Raw genomic sequence first — 18,164 nt, forward strand, 5'->3', positions numbered from 1 at the left:
TGGAGGCCTCACTCTGAGGAGGGCTCCCCTCCCCATTGGGAGGGCTCTGCTAGAGTCTCGCTGCCTGTGGGAATGTTAGCAAGGGAAACTGGCGGGGATGGGGTGGGGCTTGGGGGGTAGATGTCCTCAGGCCTTATAGCATGATCACAAGCCTTTTGGGGGGGCAATAGGCTTGCTTTCATTAGTGTGTGTGAGCATGTGCATGCATGTGTATGTGTGTGTGTGTGTGTGTGTGTGCGTGCATGCATGCGTGCGTGAGTGTGTGTGTGTGTGTGTGTGTGTGTGTGTGTGTGTGTGTGTATGTCTCTGTCTGCATACGTGTGTGAACACACGCATGCACAGATTGTCCAGGGGATGGAACCCAGGGTCTCAGGTATGCAGGGCAAACTCTCTACCAGTAGGCACAGGCCAGGTCCGCTGCCTTCAAGGGAGACTACTGTAAGTCTGGAAACAAACTGTTCTTTCGGCTTCTGGAAAGCTCCAAACCCAGGCTGACCTCAAACTTGCTCTGCAGTGAAGGATGACCTTGACTCCCACCTCCTTCCAAGTACTTGGATTACAAAGTACACTACCACACCAGGTTTATATATTTTTTTCCACTGATAAGTCATCTACATATTTTTTCTCCTTCTGTTGTTGCTAAAAGTGACTTTATGTTATTTTTGGAAAGAAATGGCTACATGCAAAAAAATAAAGTAACAATGTGAGACTTGAGACTCCAATTAGGACATCTTCTCACCCTTTTTTGTTATTACTATCCTAACTTCACAACATCTTGGTGAATTAGAGGTAGGTGACCTCCCCCGCCCCCTGTCAAATGATTCTGGTGAAAACCCCAACAGCCAGGGGCTAAGAAGACTGCCCAATGGGCAAGCACCAGGCCCTGAGTTCCAACCCAGAACCCATCTAAAGTATCTGCTGTGTGGCACACCCCAGAGACAGTGATTGGCAGGTCCCTGGGCTGGTCGGCCAGCTAGCGTGGTCTAGCCTACTTGGGAAGTTCCAGGCTCCAGGGAGATCCTATCTAGAAAGCAAACAACAACAACAAAAACCAAGTGGGCAGTAGCTGAGGAATGCTGTCCCCTGGCACACTCACGAGCCCCCCCCCCCACATATGTCCAGCATCCTCTTGCCACCCACTCCCACTTCCTGCTTCTGGGGGTGGCTTGAGTCCAGACGGAACTCCCTTAACTGATTTTTAAATAACATGCTGATGGTGCGAGTTTCCAGTTTCTCGGCTTTCGGCGTTTCCTCTGGACTTTGCAGTAAGAGGAGGAGGCTCATCTGCCTGTCTGTGGCTTTCCACCGTGTGCCTCACTGTGGCTGGAAATGTCCTACCTGCTAAGGTTGTGTTACTCTGTACGCCATGCTCGGCTGATTTCCGCGTTCTTTCCCCCAGGAGTCAACCTCCAGTACGCTTTTACTATTGGAGACTCAAAATCAGTTGGTATCCTAAGGTCCTCCTGCTGTGGCCCCTGGGTTGACACTGTATGAGACTGACGTTCGGCTTGCTATCTCTGCAGCCTCATTTCTCTCTAAGGAGATTGAAAGTGCACGTGTGTGTGTGTGTGTGTGTGTGTGTGTGTGTGCGTGCGTGTGTGCGCGCGCGCGCGTGTGTGTACATGTGTGCAGGTGAATGCATGTACATAGATGTGGAGGTCTCAGGTGTCCTTTGTGTTTTCATAGGGTCTCTCATTGGCCTGGAACTTCTCCAAGTAAGCTAGGCTAGCTCAGTAGTGAGCTCCAGGGATCCCTGTGTCTCTGGTCCATTCCAGCATCAATGCGATTACAGGCACGCACTCCACACGCAGGTTTTCTGTAGGATCTGGGGACTGAACTCAGGGTCCCGTGCTCTCCATGCCCATGCTCCACTGACCGAGCCATTGTTCTAGTCCTAAGGAATCCTCTCATGAGTCACAATCCCCAAAACTTACCTGGAAAGAACCCAGGGCCAATTCAAAGAACAGCTGGACCTCCATGGCATCCTCTGTGGAGAAGGCGAAGACAATGTAGTGGATGCCGAAGAGGGGGATCAGCAGGAGGGTGGACTTGGCCAGGCGCCTGGGGACACAGGGACATGCTGCCACTCCTGATCTGCCGCCAGCCCTCCTCACACAGAGCTCAACTCATCTAGGGCCTGATTGCTTTAAGTTTTGCTACAATGTCTCCAGATATTTTTTCAATTTGGGGGTTTTGTTTGTTTTTCTCTATCTATCTATCTATCTATCTATCTATCTATCTATCTATCTATCTATCTATCATCTATCTATCATCTGTCTGTCTAACTATATCTGTTGTCTGTGTATCTACCAGCAATTTTTCTATCATCTGTCAATTATCTTTGTATGTACCTGCTCATCTATCATGTATCAATCAACTGTTTATCACCTACCTATCTACCATCTTTGAATGTTTGTATCTGTATGTATGTATCATCCATCTACATAACTACCTATGTGACCTCTGCCTATCTACCCACCTATCTATGATCTGTGTATTTTGCAGTGCTGGGTGCTGAACCTCGGCCCTCACTCACACTAGGCAAGTATTCTGTTACAGAATAACATCTCCAACTTGTTTTCACTTATTTTGCCAAGTCTCCAAAGTCCCCACATGCTCATCACCCAGACGCAACACTCGCCAGACTCATGGCCAAGTCTCATTGCTTCGGGCCACCCACCTCTATTGGTAACATCTAAATAAATATCCATTCAACAACTTGACCATCACGTAAACCAGAGGCCTGTGCTAGTGCTGCTGTGCTCAACAAATGTGGAGACCCAGCTTTCTGCCTTGCTGTGCCTTTCTACCCCACCTCATCTCAGCACCTCCTACCCACTTCCCCCGCCTGCCAGGATTGCGGTGGTCAGATCTCTGCTTGCAGGCTTCCTGTCTGATTTCAGTTTTCTCTCCCCACAGTGTCTGAGCCTTCATAGTCAGGCATATTTCTACCCACCCACCCCAGTTACACCACAGATATGCCCTGGGCCTGTCTTTGTACTTGGCACTACTGGCGTAAACAGTAGGTGCTCAATAGATGCTTGCTGACTGCCCCAGCAGGCCAAGCTTTTTGCCTTACACTTACTTATACTGGTTCACTTCATTTCCTCTTGTTTCTTGGCTTCTGAGTTTTCTCATCAGGATTCTTAGAATGTTTATAAAAAAGATGAAATTGATCTGCAAAGCACAAGGCAGAGGTCAAGCTAAAGGGGTCTTGTTTCCTGAGTCCTCTGTCCTGGCCCTGACCCCTAGAGCTGGGGACAGGAAAGACTCCCCAGCCAGGACAGCAAATCATGGCTGTTCATCCCTGCACCCAGAGTTCCAGTGACACATAAATCCAGAGACCGCAGTTGGAATCGAAACACCCTGTGTCCCGGCTCAGTGGCTCATGGGTCTAAGCAATTGCCAGCCAGACCACCCGCTCTTGGGGCTTGGAGTCCCCTGTAAATCTGGATGAATGCAGATTTGGCTGAGTCTTGGAGTCCACTTTTTTTTTAAATTTCTTTACTTTAATTATATCTGTGTTTGCACACATTCTCCCACATGCGCGCACACGTGCGCACACACATGCACAGACGTGCACGTGGCCGTCAAAGGCTAACTTGCAGTAGCCCTTCTCTCTCCCACTGCAGGTTCTGGCGATGGAAGTCCAGTGGTGAGGTGTGCACAGCAGCTGCTTTTTCTCACCGAACATCGCACCAACCTGCATTTTTCTCTTTAATACAGCATTCTACAGCGGAGCTCAGACAAGCCCCAAACTCTCAACTCTCCTGCCTCTGTCTCCAGAGGCATGAAACTAACTCACCATGCTTGGGAAGGATTCGGTTTCTGTTTGTTTTATTGTTGGTAGTGGGTTTTTTTTTGGGGGGGGGCGGGATATTTGGGAGTTGTTTATTCCCAAATTTATGAGCTCTAGGTCCTAGTGAGAGACCGCGTCTCAAGAGATAAGGTGAGTGATCCTGACAAGCCTTCTTCCCTCCCTCCCGCCACTCCTTAGGGAACAGCTTGCCTGCCAACCTCTGGGATCCTGCAGTTTCCACCCTCATGGCACCCGCTGGGAACTCAAGCTCCAAGCTGTCCAACCCTCGGGTTGCTCACTGGTCCAGTGTCCCCTACTTGTCCCCAGCTTAGGAGAGGATGGCTACTCACCAGGATGGACAGAATCACAGGCCCTCGAATAAGCCACCAGATGTAAGTGTTGAAGTTGATGTCCCAGCATCTATGGAAGAGAGTGGTAGGCATCATTAGGAGTGGGGACCTAGGCTGACTGGCAGACATGTTTCCCAGGCAACCATTGAAAGGAAGACTGTGTTTATGCCTTTAGTCATCATAACATGAGCCCAGAGCCATTAAGGTCTGTTCCTCTCAGGGCTGGAGAGATGGCTCGGTGGTTAAGAACATATACTATTCTTGCAGAGAACCTAAGTTCAGTTCCCAGCATCCATGTAGAGCAGCTCACAACCACCTGTAATTCCAGATCCAGGGGATCCAATGCCCTCTTGAGCTTCCATGGACATCTACACACACATGCACACACCTACACATATGCACATAATTAAAACATTCTTTAATCTTAAGGGTATATCTATCCTTCTCTGCTACATGCAGTTAATGCAGCGCTGGAATCAAACTCCGGACTTCATGCATGCGAGGCAAGCATTCTCGGGCTGGTTAAATGCCTAGCTGCAGAATCAGCCGCTCCAGAGGCTGGCTGTAAATGCTGTGCCAGGATCTTGCTTCTCCTCCTCCTACCAGCTTACCCGATGTCTTCTAGAAAGTGCCTGGTGATAGCCCATGCAGCAACAAAAATGGCCGGAGAACCTGATGGTCAAAACAAAGGGAGACACAGTATGACGTTTGATGTTGACTGTCGGCTTGACAGAGTTTAGAATGACTGCACAGACAAGGCTCTGGGTGTGTCTTCAAAGGTAACAGGCGGATGACAAGATTTTATTACCATGGAAACCCCTTTGGCATCTTAGATTAGTGTGTAGCCACATGCTTCCGGGGTCCTGTCAGCACCCTAAGAACTGCAGTGGGTTCATACGGAACCTGAGAGCCACATGGGGTTAGGATACTCCCAGGAGCCTGGGCCAGATTCCTGAGTACTTCCGGTAGGGAGAGAAAGCACATGGATGCAGTTTGGTGAGGCCCTGGTTTGAGGTGGGATGTACCTGGAGGAATGGGGTAGACGGAGGAGGAGCCCGCTGGTGGAAAAGCTGCTAACTTTGCTGAAGCATTGGGAGCCCACACCATCAGGTCTGGGTGTTTGCTTTGCTTTACTTTTCCTTTGAGACAATCTCATTTAGCCCAGGCTGGCCTGGGACCCAATCCGTAACTGAGGATGACCTTGAACTCCTGATTTTCTTGCCTCTACTTCTTGAGTGCTGGGCTGACAGGTGAGCACCACCATGCTGGGTGCTAGAGACCGAACCTAGAACTTTGTACCTGCTAGGCAAGCACCCTGCTGTCTCACTGTGTGAGAGACGAGGTTTCTCAGTGTTAGCAGTGGCCTCCAGCTCCTGGACGGAAGCCACACTCGCGCTGCGGCCGCAACCTCCCTGGTGGCTGAGGCCCCAGGAGAGCACCACTGTGCCCAGCTTGCTTAGTTTTTCACTGAAGTTTATGCAGTGATTCTATTGGATTTGCTGGTCTAGACCATGGATGGAGAGAGGTCAGGTGCCTGGGCTACTATGTTTTTAGATCTCTACGAGGAAAATCTCTACCTCACTCTGCTCCCCTGACTCCAACCAAAGACATTAAAGGATGCTTTTTGGAATAAACTGAATGACCCCAGACAAAAGGCCTAGAAATAGGGCTGTTGAGATGGCTTGTTGGTCAGAGTTCTTGCCACTAAGCCTCACAATCTGAGTTTGATCCCTGGACTCAAGAACCGACGCCCACCAGCTGTCCTCTCACCTCTACATCTGTACTGTGGCATGTGTACGGACTGCACCACACACACACACACACACACACACACATATATACACATACACACACATATATATACACACACATACATACATATATACATACACATACACATATACATACATACACATACACACACATATATACAGATATACATACACACATACATGCATACATACATACATACACATACACACATATATACACATACACACACATATATATATACACACACATACATACATACACATACACACACACATATATACACATACACACACACATATATATACACACACACACATATATACACACACACACACACATACATACATACATACACATACACGCACACATATATACACATACACACACATATATACACACATACATACACACATACATACACATATATACATATACACATACCTGTACATAATAAACAAATAAATGCAACTTTTTTAAAAAGCCTAGAAATAGCTGAGGGCCCCCAATACAGTAGCCACTTCCAAGCTGGTTTCCCTGGGGAAATGGGGCTTTCCATCAACGCTGGACTGACTCATTCTTAACTCCGAACAGAAAGTCAAGGTCACAGACATCAGATTACATCAAAAGCTAGAAACAAAACAACCAGAGAAAAGGGACTGAGAGGAAACAGACCAAGCAGGGAGCAGAAGGAACTTGAACAAAACAACCCCAAGGAGATCACAGAGAGTCGGGAAAGATTACATCTACAAGAGACAGCAGGCTGCTGCCAACCGGGAGCATCCAGAGAACAAAGAAAGAGGGCAGAGAAAGGAACACACGATTTCCAAAATAAACAGTCAGCGGAGGAGCTGGAAGATAATGGCAAGATCCCCCAAAGGAAGGCAGAAGACTCCATTGGAACCTGGGCAGGCAGAGCAGGAGCTAAGAACAAGGGAGGATGGATCAGTGATTAAAGAGTTTCAGCAGAGCCTGAAGCCAAGGCATGAGGAAAGGATCTAAGAGACAGCCTAGGAGCATTTTTCAAAGCCAGGACGTGGTCTGGTAAGATGGCCCAGTGAGTTGCACCCCAGGGACCTATATGGAGGAAGGAGAGAGTCAACTCCCACAAGGTGCCCTCTGTCTCTCCATACACATATCACACCATACACACTCATGCACACACCCATGCACACACATATTAAATACATTACATTAATACTAAATATAAAAGAGAGAGAGAGAGAGAGGGAGGGAGGGAGGAAAGAAGGAAGGAAGAAAGGAAGGAAGGAAGGACCAGAGCCACTGGCCTGTAATTGTAACCCTGAGGAGACTGAGGCAGAAGGATTGCAAGTTCAAGGTCAACCTGATCTAAATAGTGAATTCCTATCTCAAAACAAAAACAAAAAATGCAAGAAAAAGAAATGGAGACATGCATTTGTAGAAGAAAGGGCAACCAAATGTCAGAGGAAGGCAGGGGAAGGGAGGGGGCAGGGGAGAGCAGGGAGGGCAGGGGAGAGCAGGGGACAGGGCAGGGGAGGGAGGGGAGGGCAGGAGAGGGAAGCTGTGTTAGAGTACATCCTCGTGACAGTTGAAAACACAAAGACATCTCTCATTTTTTTTCTTAATGTTTTTGTGGTTCAAGCTCAGGGCCTCCAGCATGCTAGGCAGGGCCATACCATTGAGATATATCTCTAATCCCGGCATTTTTGAAACCAGTCTTTAGATAATCTCTCTCTCTCTCTCTCTCTCTCTCTCTCTCTCTCTCTCTCTCTCTCTAATTGCTTTTCAAAAAAATTTAGGTATACATGGCTGGAGAGATGGGCTTAGTCAGTAAAAAGACTCCTATACACACTGTGAACCTGAGTTCGTATCCTCAGCACCATAGGGAGCTGGAGAGATGGTTCAGCGGTTAAGAGCATTTGTTGCTCTTCCAGAGGACCTGGGTTCAGTTCCCAGCACACACACACGGTGACTCACAACTGTTTGTAACTCCAGTTCCAGGGGACCTGATGCCCAAATCTGGCCTCTGTGGTACACATACATACATAAAAACAAACACACATAAAGTAAAAGTAAATGTATCTTTTTGAAAAAGGCATGGCAATAGATGTCTTAGCATGGGAGAGGGAAGCAGAGGCAGGGGCAGCCCTGGACTCCACTGCCCTTCGGTCTAGCAATCAGTCTGCTCTAGTTCAGGGAAAGACCCCATCTCAAAAGATAAAATGGACAGTGGTAGTGGAAGACACTTGACATAAACCTTTGACTTCTACATACATGTGCACACACACACACACATCACACACACACATCACACACACTACACATACACACACACATAGACACACACATTACACACAAAATTCAGATTGACAAAACATATAAGAACTTAGAGATTTCCTATTGCATTTAATGATTTGTAAAATAAGACTGAAGGGTTTTTCAGAGGATTTGGAAGAATTAGTAAAAATAGTCTGATTGGTCGCCTCTCTTCTGGTCTACCGGAGAGACGAGACCCTCGCACCTGGAGACTTAGACAAGCAGAAGAGTCAGAGGAGGGCATTCCTAGGAGAGACACTTGTTAATTCAGTGCACAAAGGAGGGAGAGGAGCTAGAGAGACGACTTGATGGTTTAGAGTACTTGCTGTTCTTTTAGAGGATCCCATTCAGTTCCCACCCCCAGCTGGCTGGCTCACACCTGCCTCTAACTCCAGCTCTAGGGGATCTGATGCCCTCTTCTGGCCTCCACAGGTACTGCACACACACACAGCCACAGGAACACACACACACACACACACACACACACACACACACACACATAAAATTAAAAAATAAAATCTTTAAAGGCACCAGGGAGAAGCCAAATGAAGCTAGTAGTTAGGAAACATGATTATCTCTCTAAACTTTGAGTCACTCACAGGAACCTGAATCTGTCTAAGCCCAATGGGTAAATTACATCTGTATCAAAATAATAGTAGTAATAATAATAATAATAATAATAATGTACAAATAAAATATGACTCTAGGAAAAATAAAACAATAAATAAACAGAAAACAAAATAATTGGACACCACTTGGCTCAGCAGTAAACGGTATTTTCACAGCTCTGATAATGTTCACGCTGGATATGTAAATGAATGCGTGGGCTTGAGCCACAGCTGTGAAGACCAGTAATAAGGAACATAGGTGCAGATGAGGGGTTCGGTACCTTTATCTTCCATCGGAACTCAAAAACAGTATTTCAGGTGGAAGATCAAGAAAGCGGGGTGTGTTGTTCAGGAATGTGAGAATTCGGGCTGGGGACACGGTTCACTGTCTTGCCTTGCCAGCATGGGGGCCTGAGTTCAAGTCCCAGACCTGGAGAAAAAGCTGTGTGAGCTGATGCATGCCTGTAATGCCAGCACTGGGGGGTGTGGAGACCGGCAGAGTCCTGGAGCCTGAGCACCAGTCAGCCTAGCACTTAGGAAGTTCAGCACCCGTCTTCCTGGTGGATGGATCCCAAGATGTGATGCCTGGGTGGTCCTCTGGCACGTACATGGGTGCCCTCTCAAGTGCACCATCCCCCATGGAGAGAGGAACACGAGGATGAACATTAGGGGGAACAGCAGAGCTGAAGAACAGGGCTGGGGAGTGTGGCCCAGTGGTAGAGCATGTGTGTAGTATACAGGAGGCCCTGGGTCCAATCCCAAACACTTTTACATCTCCTTTCTTGACTGAAGCCCTGTGGGTGATGGGATTGCTAATCTGGTGTCAGTAATCTTTACATTGCTTTAGTAAATATGTGTGGGAGACAGCATCTCCTGTTGCTCAGACTGTCCTCGAACTCACTGTGTGTGTAAGAGAACGGCCTTGTATTTGCGATCCTGGGATGGCAGGTGTGCACCACCAACCAGGTTAGTGCTGTCCAGGGAGTCGATTCATGAATGAACACAAGTGCGCTACCAACTGGACCACACCCCCAGCCTTAACTCCTGCATTTCTGTGAGCACTGAACACAAAGAACTGCTGGGCATTGAGTCAGTTGGGGTCCTGATCTTATAGATTTCTCAGATCCTGACCGATTAGGGCTGTGGAGTTCCGTGAGCTGCATTCTAAATCAGGGGCAGTCCAAGGCAAGTCCCTGATTGCCCACGGGATTACTCGCCTATGCAGCCATCTGCAGGGCCCTACAAGCCCCTGCGGGTCAAGGGTCATGTGCTAAATAGGCCGAAGTTCTGGAGCACGAGGGGCAGTGTTTTGCCAGCCTCCCTGCTGGTCTGATGGAGAGATGCGACTCTAGCCTGTGGGGATTTAGACAAGCAGAAACCCCAGAAGAGGGTTTCCTTGCAGGGACACAAGGCAGACACCAAGCGAAGCTTGTGAACCACTCCTAAGGAACCTTATTCTACCTTAAGCCTTGAGGTTACTTACGTATGTGATAAATCAAAAGAACAATAAAAGGGTAGGTTAGATGGACAGATGGGTGGACTGATGGATGGGTTTGGGGTTCATAAGTGATGGCTAGATGGATGCATGGGGAGGTGCATGGGTGTATGAATGGGTACATGGGAGGTGTATGGGTGTGTAATGTATGCATGGGTGGGTGGGTATAGATTGTGTTCATAAGTGGGTAGATGGATGGGTAGATAGACAGATATTTGGCACCTAAGTGACTGAGTGGGTGGGTGGGTGGATGTTTGTTACTGGCAGGTAACCCTGAATCCACCCTTGTCTAGAGTGTGAGTTGAACATATGTGCCCCATCTCTGAGCTCAAGTCTCTGAGAGACTTCTGGAGGTTTGTGACTTGATTAAGTGACCAGTGTAAAGTACCAAGCCACCACCTAGAATACAGTAAGTGATGGAGAAACGGAAGTTATTTCCCTTGGCCAGAAAGGACAGGAGAAAAACCATGCTGTGGGGCCTTTGCACAACTGATTGCTATCATTGTCTCTCTCCTAGAAACTAAATCCTGAGCATCCTTTGGAAACCAGGTAGCTTGAGAGGCTTGCAGCCATCAGTGCATTCCAGTGCATTCTGTTCTCTCAGTCCCCTGTGGTTGTCTCAGCCACATGTATGAGATAAGTGGGACTGTGTGTGCGTGTGCGTGTGTGTGCGTGTGTGTGCACGCGCATGTGCATGCGCGTGTGCGCGCGCATATGTGTGTGCGTGTGCATGTTCGTGCGTGCGTGTGTGCGTGTGAGTGTGCATGTGCGTGTGCGTGTGTGTATGCGTGCATGTGTGTGTGTGCGTGTGTGTGCGTGTGTGTGCACGTGCATGTGCATGCGTGTGTGCGTGCGCATGTGTGTGCGTGTGCATGTTCGTGCGTGTGTGCGTGCATGTGAGTGTGCGTGTGCGTGTGCATGTGTGTGTGTGTGCGCGTGCGTGTGTGTGTGTGTGTGTGTGTGTGTGTGTGCGCGCGCGCGCACGTGTACCCAGAGGTTCCTCGTCTTTATCTTATTGGAGCCTGGTAGTGAGAAAGCAGGCATCTCACAAGCTCCTGGTGATAACACAGAAAATAGCGGGAATAATGCTGCTGTTACAAACGGCAATGTAAAGGCAGAAGGGAAAACATTAAATGCCTGAATTCAGCTTGGTGTGAAGTTGGTGATCTCTGTACTCGTCAGTTATGTGGGTCAGTTTGTCTTCTTTATGCTGAAGTCTGTCTGAGCCATCTCTCCTGAGTTCAGACTTGCAAGGATCCCCATAAAGAGGACACGAGAAGGAATCATCTATGGAAGAGGAGGCAAGTGCTGGGCAGAATAAAATTGGAAAGAGCTCAGATTCCCGACATTGAGTTGACGCTAAATTACAGCTCTTATTTCACATTTGAAAGGAAGGAACCTGAGGTTGGATGGTTAAAGATCCAGCACCTTGCCAAAGATTACCCAAGTTAGTTCAGTGTGGATCCGGGACTAGACAAGAAGTCCCCGGTTTCTCTCTCTGCATACTCTATAGGTTGAATGGATGGGCGGGTGGGTGTATGGTGGATAGTTTGGTGAGTGGATTGATGGGTGGATGGATGGAGTTGCAACTAGAAACTGAATCCTCCCATCTCTCAACTTAGCATCCTTCCTTGCAAAGCACACGGGTCCAACGCCCTGGACAGACATACCCCATCCGAGGAGCACAAACAGCTGCAGGCTCTTCCTTTCTGAGAAGAAGGAGATGGCGAGGAGCGTGTGAAGGTAGAGACCCTCCACCAGCAGCCACGCGTAGTTGGCCATGATGCAGTACTGGAAGAAGACCATGACCAGCTTACAGCCCCCCTGGAAGAGACAGGCATGTGAGCGTGGGCGGGGTGACTGAGCCTCCCTTGGGGGAACTGCTCCCACAGAAAAGAGCACTACACTGTAGGAGGCAGGAGGCAGGCCCAGGGTGAAACCTGAGGTGCACAGCTATCTCCATAGGACTGTGGAGATGACCCAGTGGGTCAAGTGTGTGCTGGCTAAGCATGAGGACCTGAGTTTGATTCCCAGAACCCACATTTTAAAAAGGCAGATACAGCAGTGCATGCTTGCAATCCCAGCACTAGGAAGGTAGAGACAGGCAGGTCCCTGAGGCTCACTGGCCAGTCAGCCTAACACCCTTGGGGAGCTCCAGGCCGGTAACAGACCCTGTCTCAAAAAATAAGAGGCAGCGTCTGAGGAAGGTATATGAGCTTGACCTCTTCTCCCCACGTGCATGTGCACACTCATGCACAAGCATGTATACACACAGAAATGAACACACTCAAGGGTTCTCCTGAAGCCTTCCTTGGTCAGGAGGCCAGGTCCACGGTGTTCTCTAGAGCCTCCAAGTCCCCGGGCCCAGTGAAGATGACCTAGGAGGTGCCAGAATCAGGCAGTGGATTCCAATCATGAGCTGGCCCTGAGCCTTGGTGAGGAAGACACTTGCATTCCTCCAGAGAAAGCCACCCAGTACTGACCAACACCTTCATTTTCCAAGGAGGATACTTATAGCCTAGGGAGAGAATGGGGTGCTGAGTCAAAGTTAACACAACTGCCTTTTCCTCTTCCGAGTGTGTGTGTGTGTGTGTGTGTGTGTGTGTGTGTGTGTGTGTGTGTGTGTGTACTTTCTGGAAGATAAATAAAAAAGCAAAATCTCTCAAAATGAAAATAAAATGTTTAATCAGCAACCTTCCTCCTTGCCCAGAATGTGGATGTGAAACTTGGAGCTGTAACACCCATATTGCAGCCCTGAGGTAAAAGCCTGAGGCCGCAGGCCCACATGCGGGCAGAACAGACAGAGGGAAAGGTTGTGGAATGCTAGGGATTCTTCAGCAGTGAGCTGTTTATGGTGGGCAGTCAGGGACCCCAGGTGACACACAGAGTGAGTGCCATGACTTAAGCGCCATCTAGACAGTGGGAGGGAGATAGGCAGACATTCAGGCAGGCACTCACCTTCTTCTTCCAAGAAGCAGGCGACTTCCCCCAGACTTTGCTTTGTCTCTAACTGGGAGTGGGCAGGGGTCCAAAGGAGAAGCCTAACCCCAGGTCTAGTTCTCAGAGTGGCTGGTCCACTCCGGGGCACTGGGGGATTAAAGGCAGCCTCCACCACCTCCCAAAACACATGACTTATATCACACTGCCAGGGCCTCAGAACCTTATAGAACCTCCTGAAACTTCTATCTGCTGCCAAGCACCACCTTTGACCTGGAGCATCTGTGTAATCTTAATGGATGCTTGCAAGGAGGACAATGGACTACGGGGCTTGGTCCTCTCCAAGGCAGTCTAGGACACTTAGGCACGTTACCCTGTGGGCATTACAGTAGGTGACGTCATCGGAGGGGAAGAGGACAGCATCCTTGATGAAGTTGGACAGGGCGCGCAGGATGAAGGACACGAAGAGGTGCATGTGGATGTAGTTTCGGGTACAGTGCAGCCGCCTGTCAGAGAGAATGTGGGGCTGCAAGACCATGGAAAGAGGGGCTGGTGCTCTGACGGGGTCTACCTGCCCCTCCCTGCCCTTCCCTTACACGGGGAAGCCAAAGCCCTCAGGTCCCATCTCTCTCCGTGGATGAACCCGCATGAGGGCATAGGTCCCGAGGTGGGTGGTGCAACCCTGCGGGACTGAAGAAAAGAAAGCCGGGCACAGCGGTGCATGCCTGTTACTCTAGCATGCGGGCGGTGGAGGCAGAAGGATCACCTCGAGTTCTAGGCTAGTAGGGGCTACATGGCGATACGGTGACTCAGAATAGACCAGACGAGAACAGAGTAACATAATCACTGGCTTTGCAACAGCAATCTGTCTTCGGCCCGACCGAGCACCACCTCCAGCTCCCGGATTTTCCCCCTGTGCTCTAGGGACTGCAAGTTTGTTACTGGTCCTCCGGGTATTTTATTTTGAGATAGGATCTTAGGCAGCCTAGGCTGGCTTCCAATTGCCTACATAGTCAAGGATGACTATGGACTTCTGATCCTCCTACTCCACCTAGGGCCGCCACAGACCTGTGTCACCACGGCCAGTGTATGCAGAGCAGGGATTGAACCCAGGCTTGTGCTTGCTAGACGGGTATTCTACCAACTGAGCCACACCCCTACCCCCCCCCCAAGGAAGCCCCTCAACTTTTTAGCTTCTCTGGACTGTACCGGACAAAGAACTGTCTTCGTATACACATTAAATCCGGGGCTGTCCAACTGCAGGGCATACATATGTCTACAAACAATCATTTACATGACATTCTAACGGCACATTGTCATCTACAAAATTTACTGGGTTTTTTTTTTCTGAGTTACAAAAAAAAAGTATGTTTTAAGTTTCCATTTTGTGTTGAGCCACATTTATAGTTGTCCTCAGCTTCACAAAATGGCCAGGCAACCCACCCAGACCTCCCTCTTTCCATCCCGAGGAAATAGGAAGACTTGAGGACTGTGTCCACGAGGGCTGGGGGTGCTGGAGAATGGGCGATATGTTCTCACCGGAAAGAGCACAGGATGCTGAGGGCGACCAGGAGCATGGCCAAGGAGGAACTGTAGCCGACAGTGTACATGACCTTGAGCTTCAGCAGGTATGCATGCTGCAGAGAGAGGCACAGGTCAGCCCTGCCTGCCCATTGGCTCTAGCTGGCCCTTCTGTGTCCCAGAGCACCGGCTTGAGGCAGCATTGGTCCCGACAACCTTGACGACTATTCCGATGGCTGTTGGTAGGTCCCTTTACCAGCACTTTGAATTCAAGGCTTAACTGGAACTTTCAGAGACAAGCTGCTCACTACTTTTGGAGGAATCCATTTGGCATACAAAATGGGAAATACCAGAAAAAAATATTATATATGTATGTATGTATGTATATGTATATATGTATATTGAGAAAGGGTTTTTCATGTATCTCAGACTGGCCTCAAACTTCCTGTGTGGCCAAACTTCCTGATGACTTTGAATTCTGCCTCCACTTCCTAAGTGCTTGGATTACAGGTGTCATGTACTGCCATGTCTGGTTATGAGGTACTGGGGGCCAAACACAGGACTCCATGCATGCTAGGCAAGCACTCTTTCAACGTAACTACACCTCCATCCCTTGTTTTGTTTTGAGAAAGGATCCCATACATTCCAGGCTGGCCTTGAACCCATAATATAACTGAAGATGACTTTGAACTCCTTATCTGCCTGCTTATACCTTCTAAGTGAAGTCATCAAAGGTATATGATAGCAGTCCCAGCCAGAAACTTTTTGTTGTTGTTGTTGTTTTTCAAGGCAAGGATTCTCTGTGTAGTGCTGGCTGTCTTGGAACTCACTCTGTAGCCCAGGCTGGCCTCAAACTCAGAGATCCACCTGCCTCTGCCTCCCTAGTGCTGGGATTAAAGGCATGTGCCACCAAGCCTGGCTCAGAATCTTTTTGAGTAGCACTCAAAGTAGCTAACTTTTGCATTCCACCTATTAGTCTTTTCTTTTTTTTTTTCTTTCTAGAACCACCTAAAATAAATTAGTCTTCTAGAGGAAGGCTGTCTGTCATACATAGAAAAGTTGTAATTGTAAGCAATGCCCTGTCATTTTCAGATAAAGCGATTCCTCTCCTTGTCCCTCGATTACCTCCTCTACCTTCATGGTCTGTTTTCGTCTCTCGATACACCCTTCACCATCTAGTTCAATTAAAATGGTGAGGTTTGTTAGTGCCCTTAGTTAAGATACCCAGGGCCTGGAGCAATGGCTCAGCACTCAAAAGAGCTTGCTTCTCTTCAGAAGACCCAAGTTTGCTTCCCAGGATCTATGTCAGGCAGTTCACCATTGCCTGTAACTAACTCCAGTTCCTGGGGAATCTATCTGGAGCCAGAGGTTGAAGGATCAAAAGTTCAGAGTTCTTCCCGCCACCTTTGACTACGTGAAAGTCTGATGGAAAAGAAATAAAGCAAGCCACTGGAATTTGCTATCTGTGCAAAACATTTTCTAAAAAATTGATTATCATGTTCCGTGGGTCTTGCTTGGGACCTGCATTTATATATCCTGTGAATGGATCTTACCATCACATTTTAAAAATCTATGGAGCCATGTAACATAGCGAGTTTGAAGCTAGTCTATGATACACAAGACCTTGTCTAGAAGGGGAAAAAAGGATATCAGCCAATCTGTGCTGTTCAATTTCTTATCTTCATTAAAAACAAGCTTGTGAGCCGGGCGGTGGTGGTGCAGGCCTTTAATCCCAGCACTCGGAGGCAGAGGCAGGCGGATCTGTGTTATTTCCAGGCCAGCCTGGTCTACAGAGCGAGTTCCAGGACAGGCTCCAAAGCGACACAGAGAAACCCTGTCTGGGGTGGGGGAGGGGAACTTGTGGTGGGCTGGTAGGGTCGCTCTAGTAAAGACACTTGTGGACAAACTTGATTGCGTTAGTTCAGTCCTTGGGCTCCACATAATAGAAGGAGAGAACTGATCGTAGCAAGCTGTCCTCTGGTCCCCGGAGCTGTGGCACAGGTACCAGCCCTCTTCCCCCATAACACAAACAAAACGTATAATAAAAAAATACGGCAAGGAGACCGTGTCAGGCGGTAACTGACCTTGGTTCCACGGCTCTGAGCAGAGAGGTGTGAGTCCCCTCATCGTTTTCTCTCCTGGCATTTCCTACAGTGGCTACGTGCTGTTCAGTAAGAGTGGACGGGGAAACAGCCGTTCTGAGGCACAAGAACCGTACAGGGGACCTTGCTGGCTTCGCACAGCAATGGCCTTGGGATCGGAATGGCTCACAGTGTCACGCAGTAGACAGCAGAGAAACAAGACGAGCTTCCAAACCCAAGAAGGCCAGCCTGTCACTCACCAGCTGTGCAACCTTGAGCAAACTACTTAACGTCTCTGAGCCCCAGCTCTTTGTCTACAAAATGGGAGTCATATTCTCTCCCTGCAGGCTTGTTGGAAACAGGAGGAGGCTAATAGATGGGGTGTGTCCACAATGCCTGGCATGCAGGAGACCCTCAGCACGTGGTGGCCTCCCCAGCACCATCCGCTCTTCAGCATGAGTCAGCAGGGCCAGACAGCAGGACCTCGGAGGAATGAGTTAGGCTCCAAAAATAAAAACGGGCGTATTTTCTCTTTCACCAACAGAATGCTCTGAACAGGTGGCCATGTCACTGGGCTGTCATGAGTGCAAGGGTGTTATTTTAAGAGGCACCTTAACGAATCTTCAGGGTGCTTTTGGAAGACGGTGACCGGCGGCATCATCCGAAGTGCATAGGACCAGCCAAGCATGTGGGGTGGCAGAGTGGTGACAATTTATGCGGAGAATATTACAATGATTGACAAAATGAAAGACAACATTGCCTGTGTTAAGGTCCAGTGGAGGAAGCTTAAGAGAAAGCATGCAGACTTTGACTCAGAATAAACAAGGGCATTTTGGCATCAGATGACCCTCGACGTGATGACTGTGTGAGGTGGAGCCTCCCTCCTCCAGCAACGGGGGTGAAGAGAAGAGCTGTGGAGGGTGATGCGTTACCTTAGACTAATGACCCCTGGAGCCTGGGACACCAAAGAATCGTGTAGAGTTGGGATATGGACCAGCTCCAGCTGTATAAAGTAGGCATGGTGGCACACACCTGTCACCCAACATGTGGGAGGCAGAGGCAGGAGGATCAGATGTTCAGTCACTTCAGCTACATCAGGAGTTTGAAGCCACCCTGGGCTACATGAGGCCCTTCCTAATAAAAACAAAATAAGATAAAGTGGAATGCTTGTGGCTGGGAGCGTTTCGGGAGCTGGGGAGGGGAAACGGAGTTCAGTAGGTGTGGAGCGTCCCCTCCCTAAGATGACAAAGAGTTGATCAAATGCTTGCCTAGCAGGTTAAACGTTCTGAGTTCGAGTCTCAGCAC

At 48.8% G+C, this 18,164-nt stretch overlaps 1 protein-coding gene across 1 annotated transcript in view; it reads right to left on the reverse strand.

Moving 5' to 3' along the window:
- Sctr (secretin receptor) overlaps window positions 1-18,164 on the reverse strand; it is a 52,021-nt gene that overhangs the window by 4,466 nt on the left and 29,391 nt on the right. The window contains exons 6-12 of the mRNA XM_037211478.1: window positions 14,797-14,894; window positions 13,631-13,763; window positions 11,991-12,144; window positions 4,761-4,821; window positions 4,150-4,219; window positions 3,086-3,177; window positions 1,935-2,061 (exon numbers count right to left, since the gene is read on the reverse strand). Coding sequence (XP_037067373.1) covers window positions 1,935-2,061; window positions 3,086-3,177; window positions 4,150-4,219; window positions 4,761-4,821; window positions 11,991-12,144; window positions 13,631-13,763; window positions 14,797-14,894 — 735 coding nt within the window. The remainder of the gene's footprint in view (window positions 1-1,934; window positions 2,062-3,085; window positions 3,178-4,149; window positions 4,220-4,760; window positions 4,822-11,990; window positions 12,145-13,630; window positions 13,764-14,796; window positions 14,895-18,164) is intronic.

This window comes from Peromyscus leucopus, chromosome 15 (assembly GCF_004664715.2).
Source record: "Peromyscus leucopus breed LL Stock chromosome 15, UCI_PerLeu_2.1, whole genome shotgun sequence".
NCBI lineage: Eukaryota > Metazoa > Chordata > Mammalia > Rodentia > Cricetidae > Peromyscus > Peromyscus leucopus.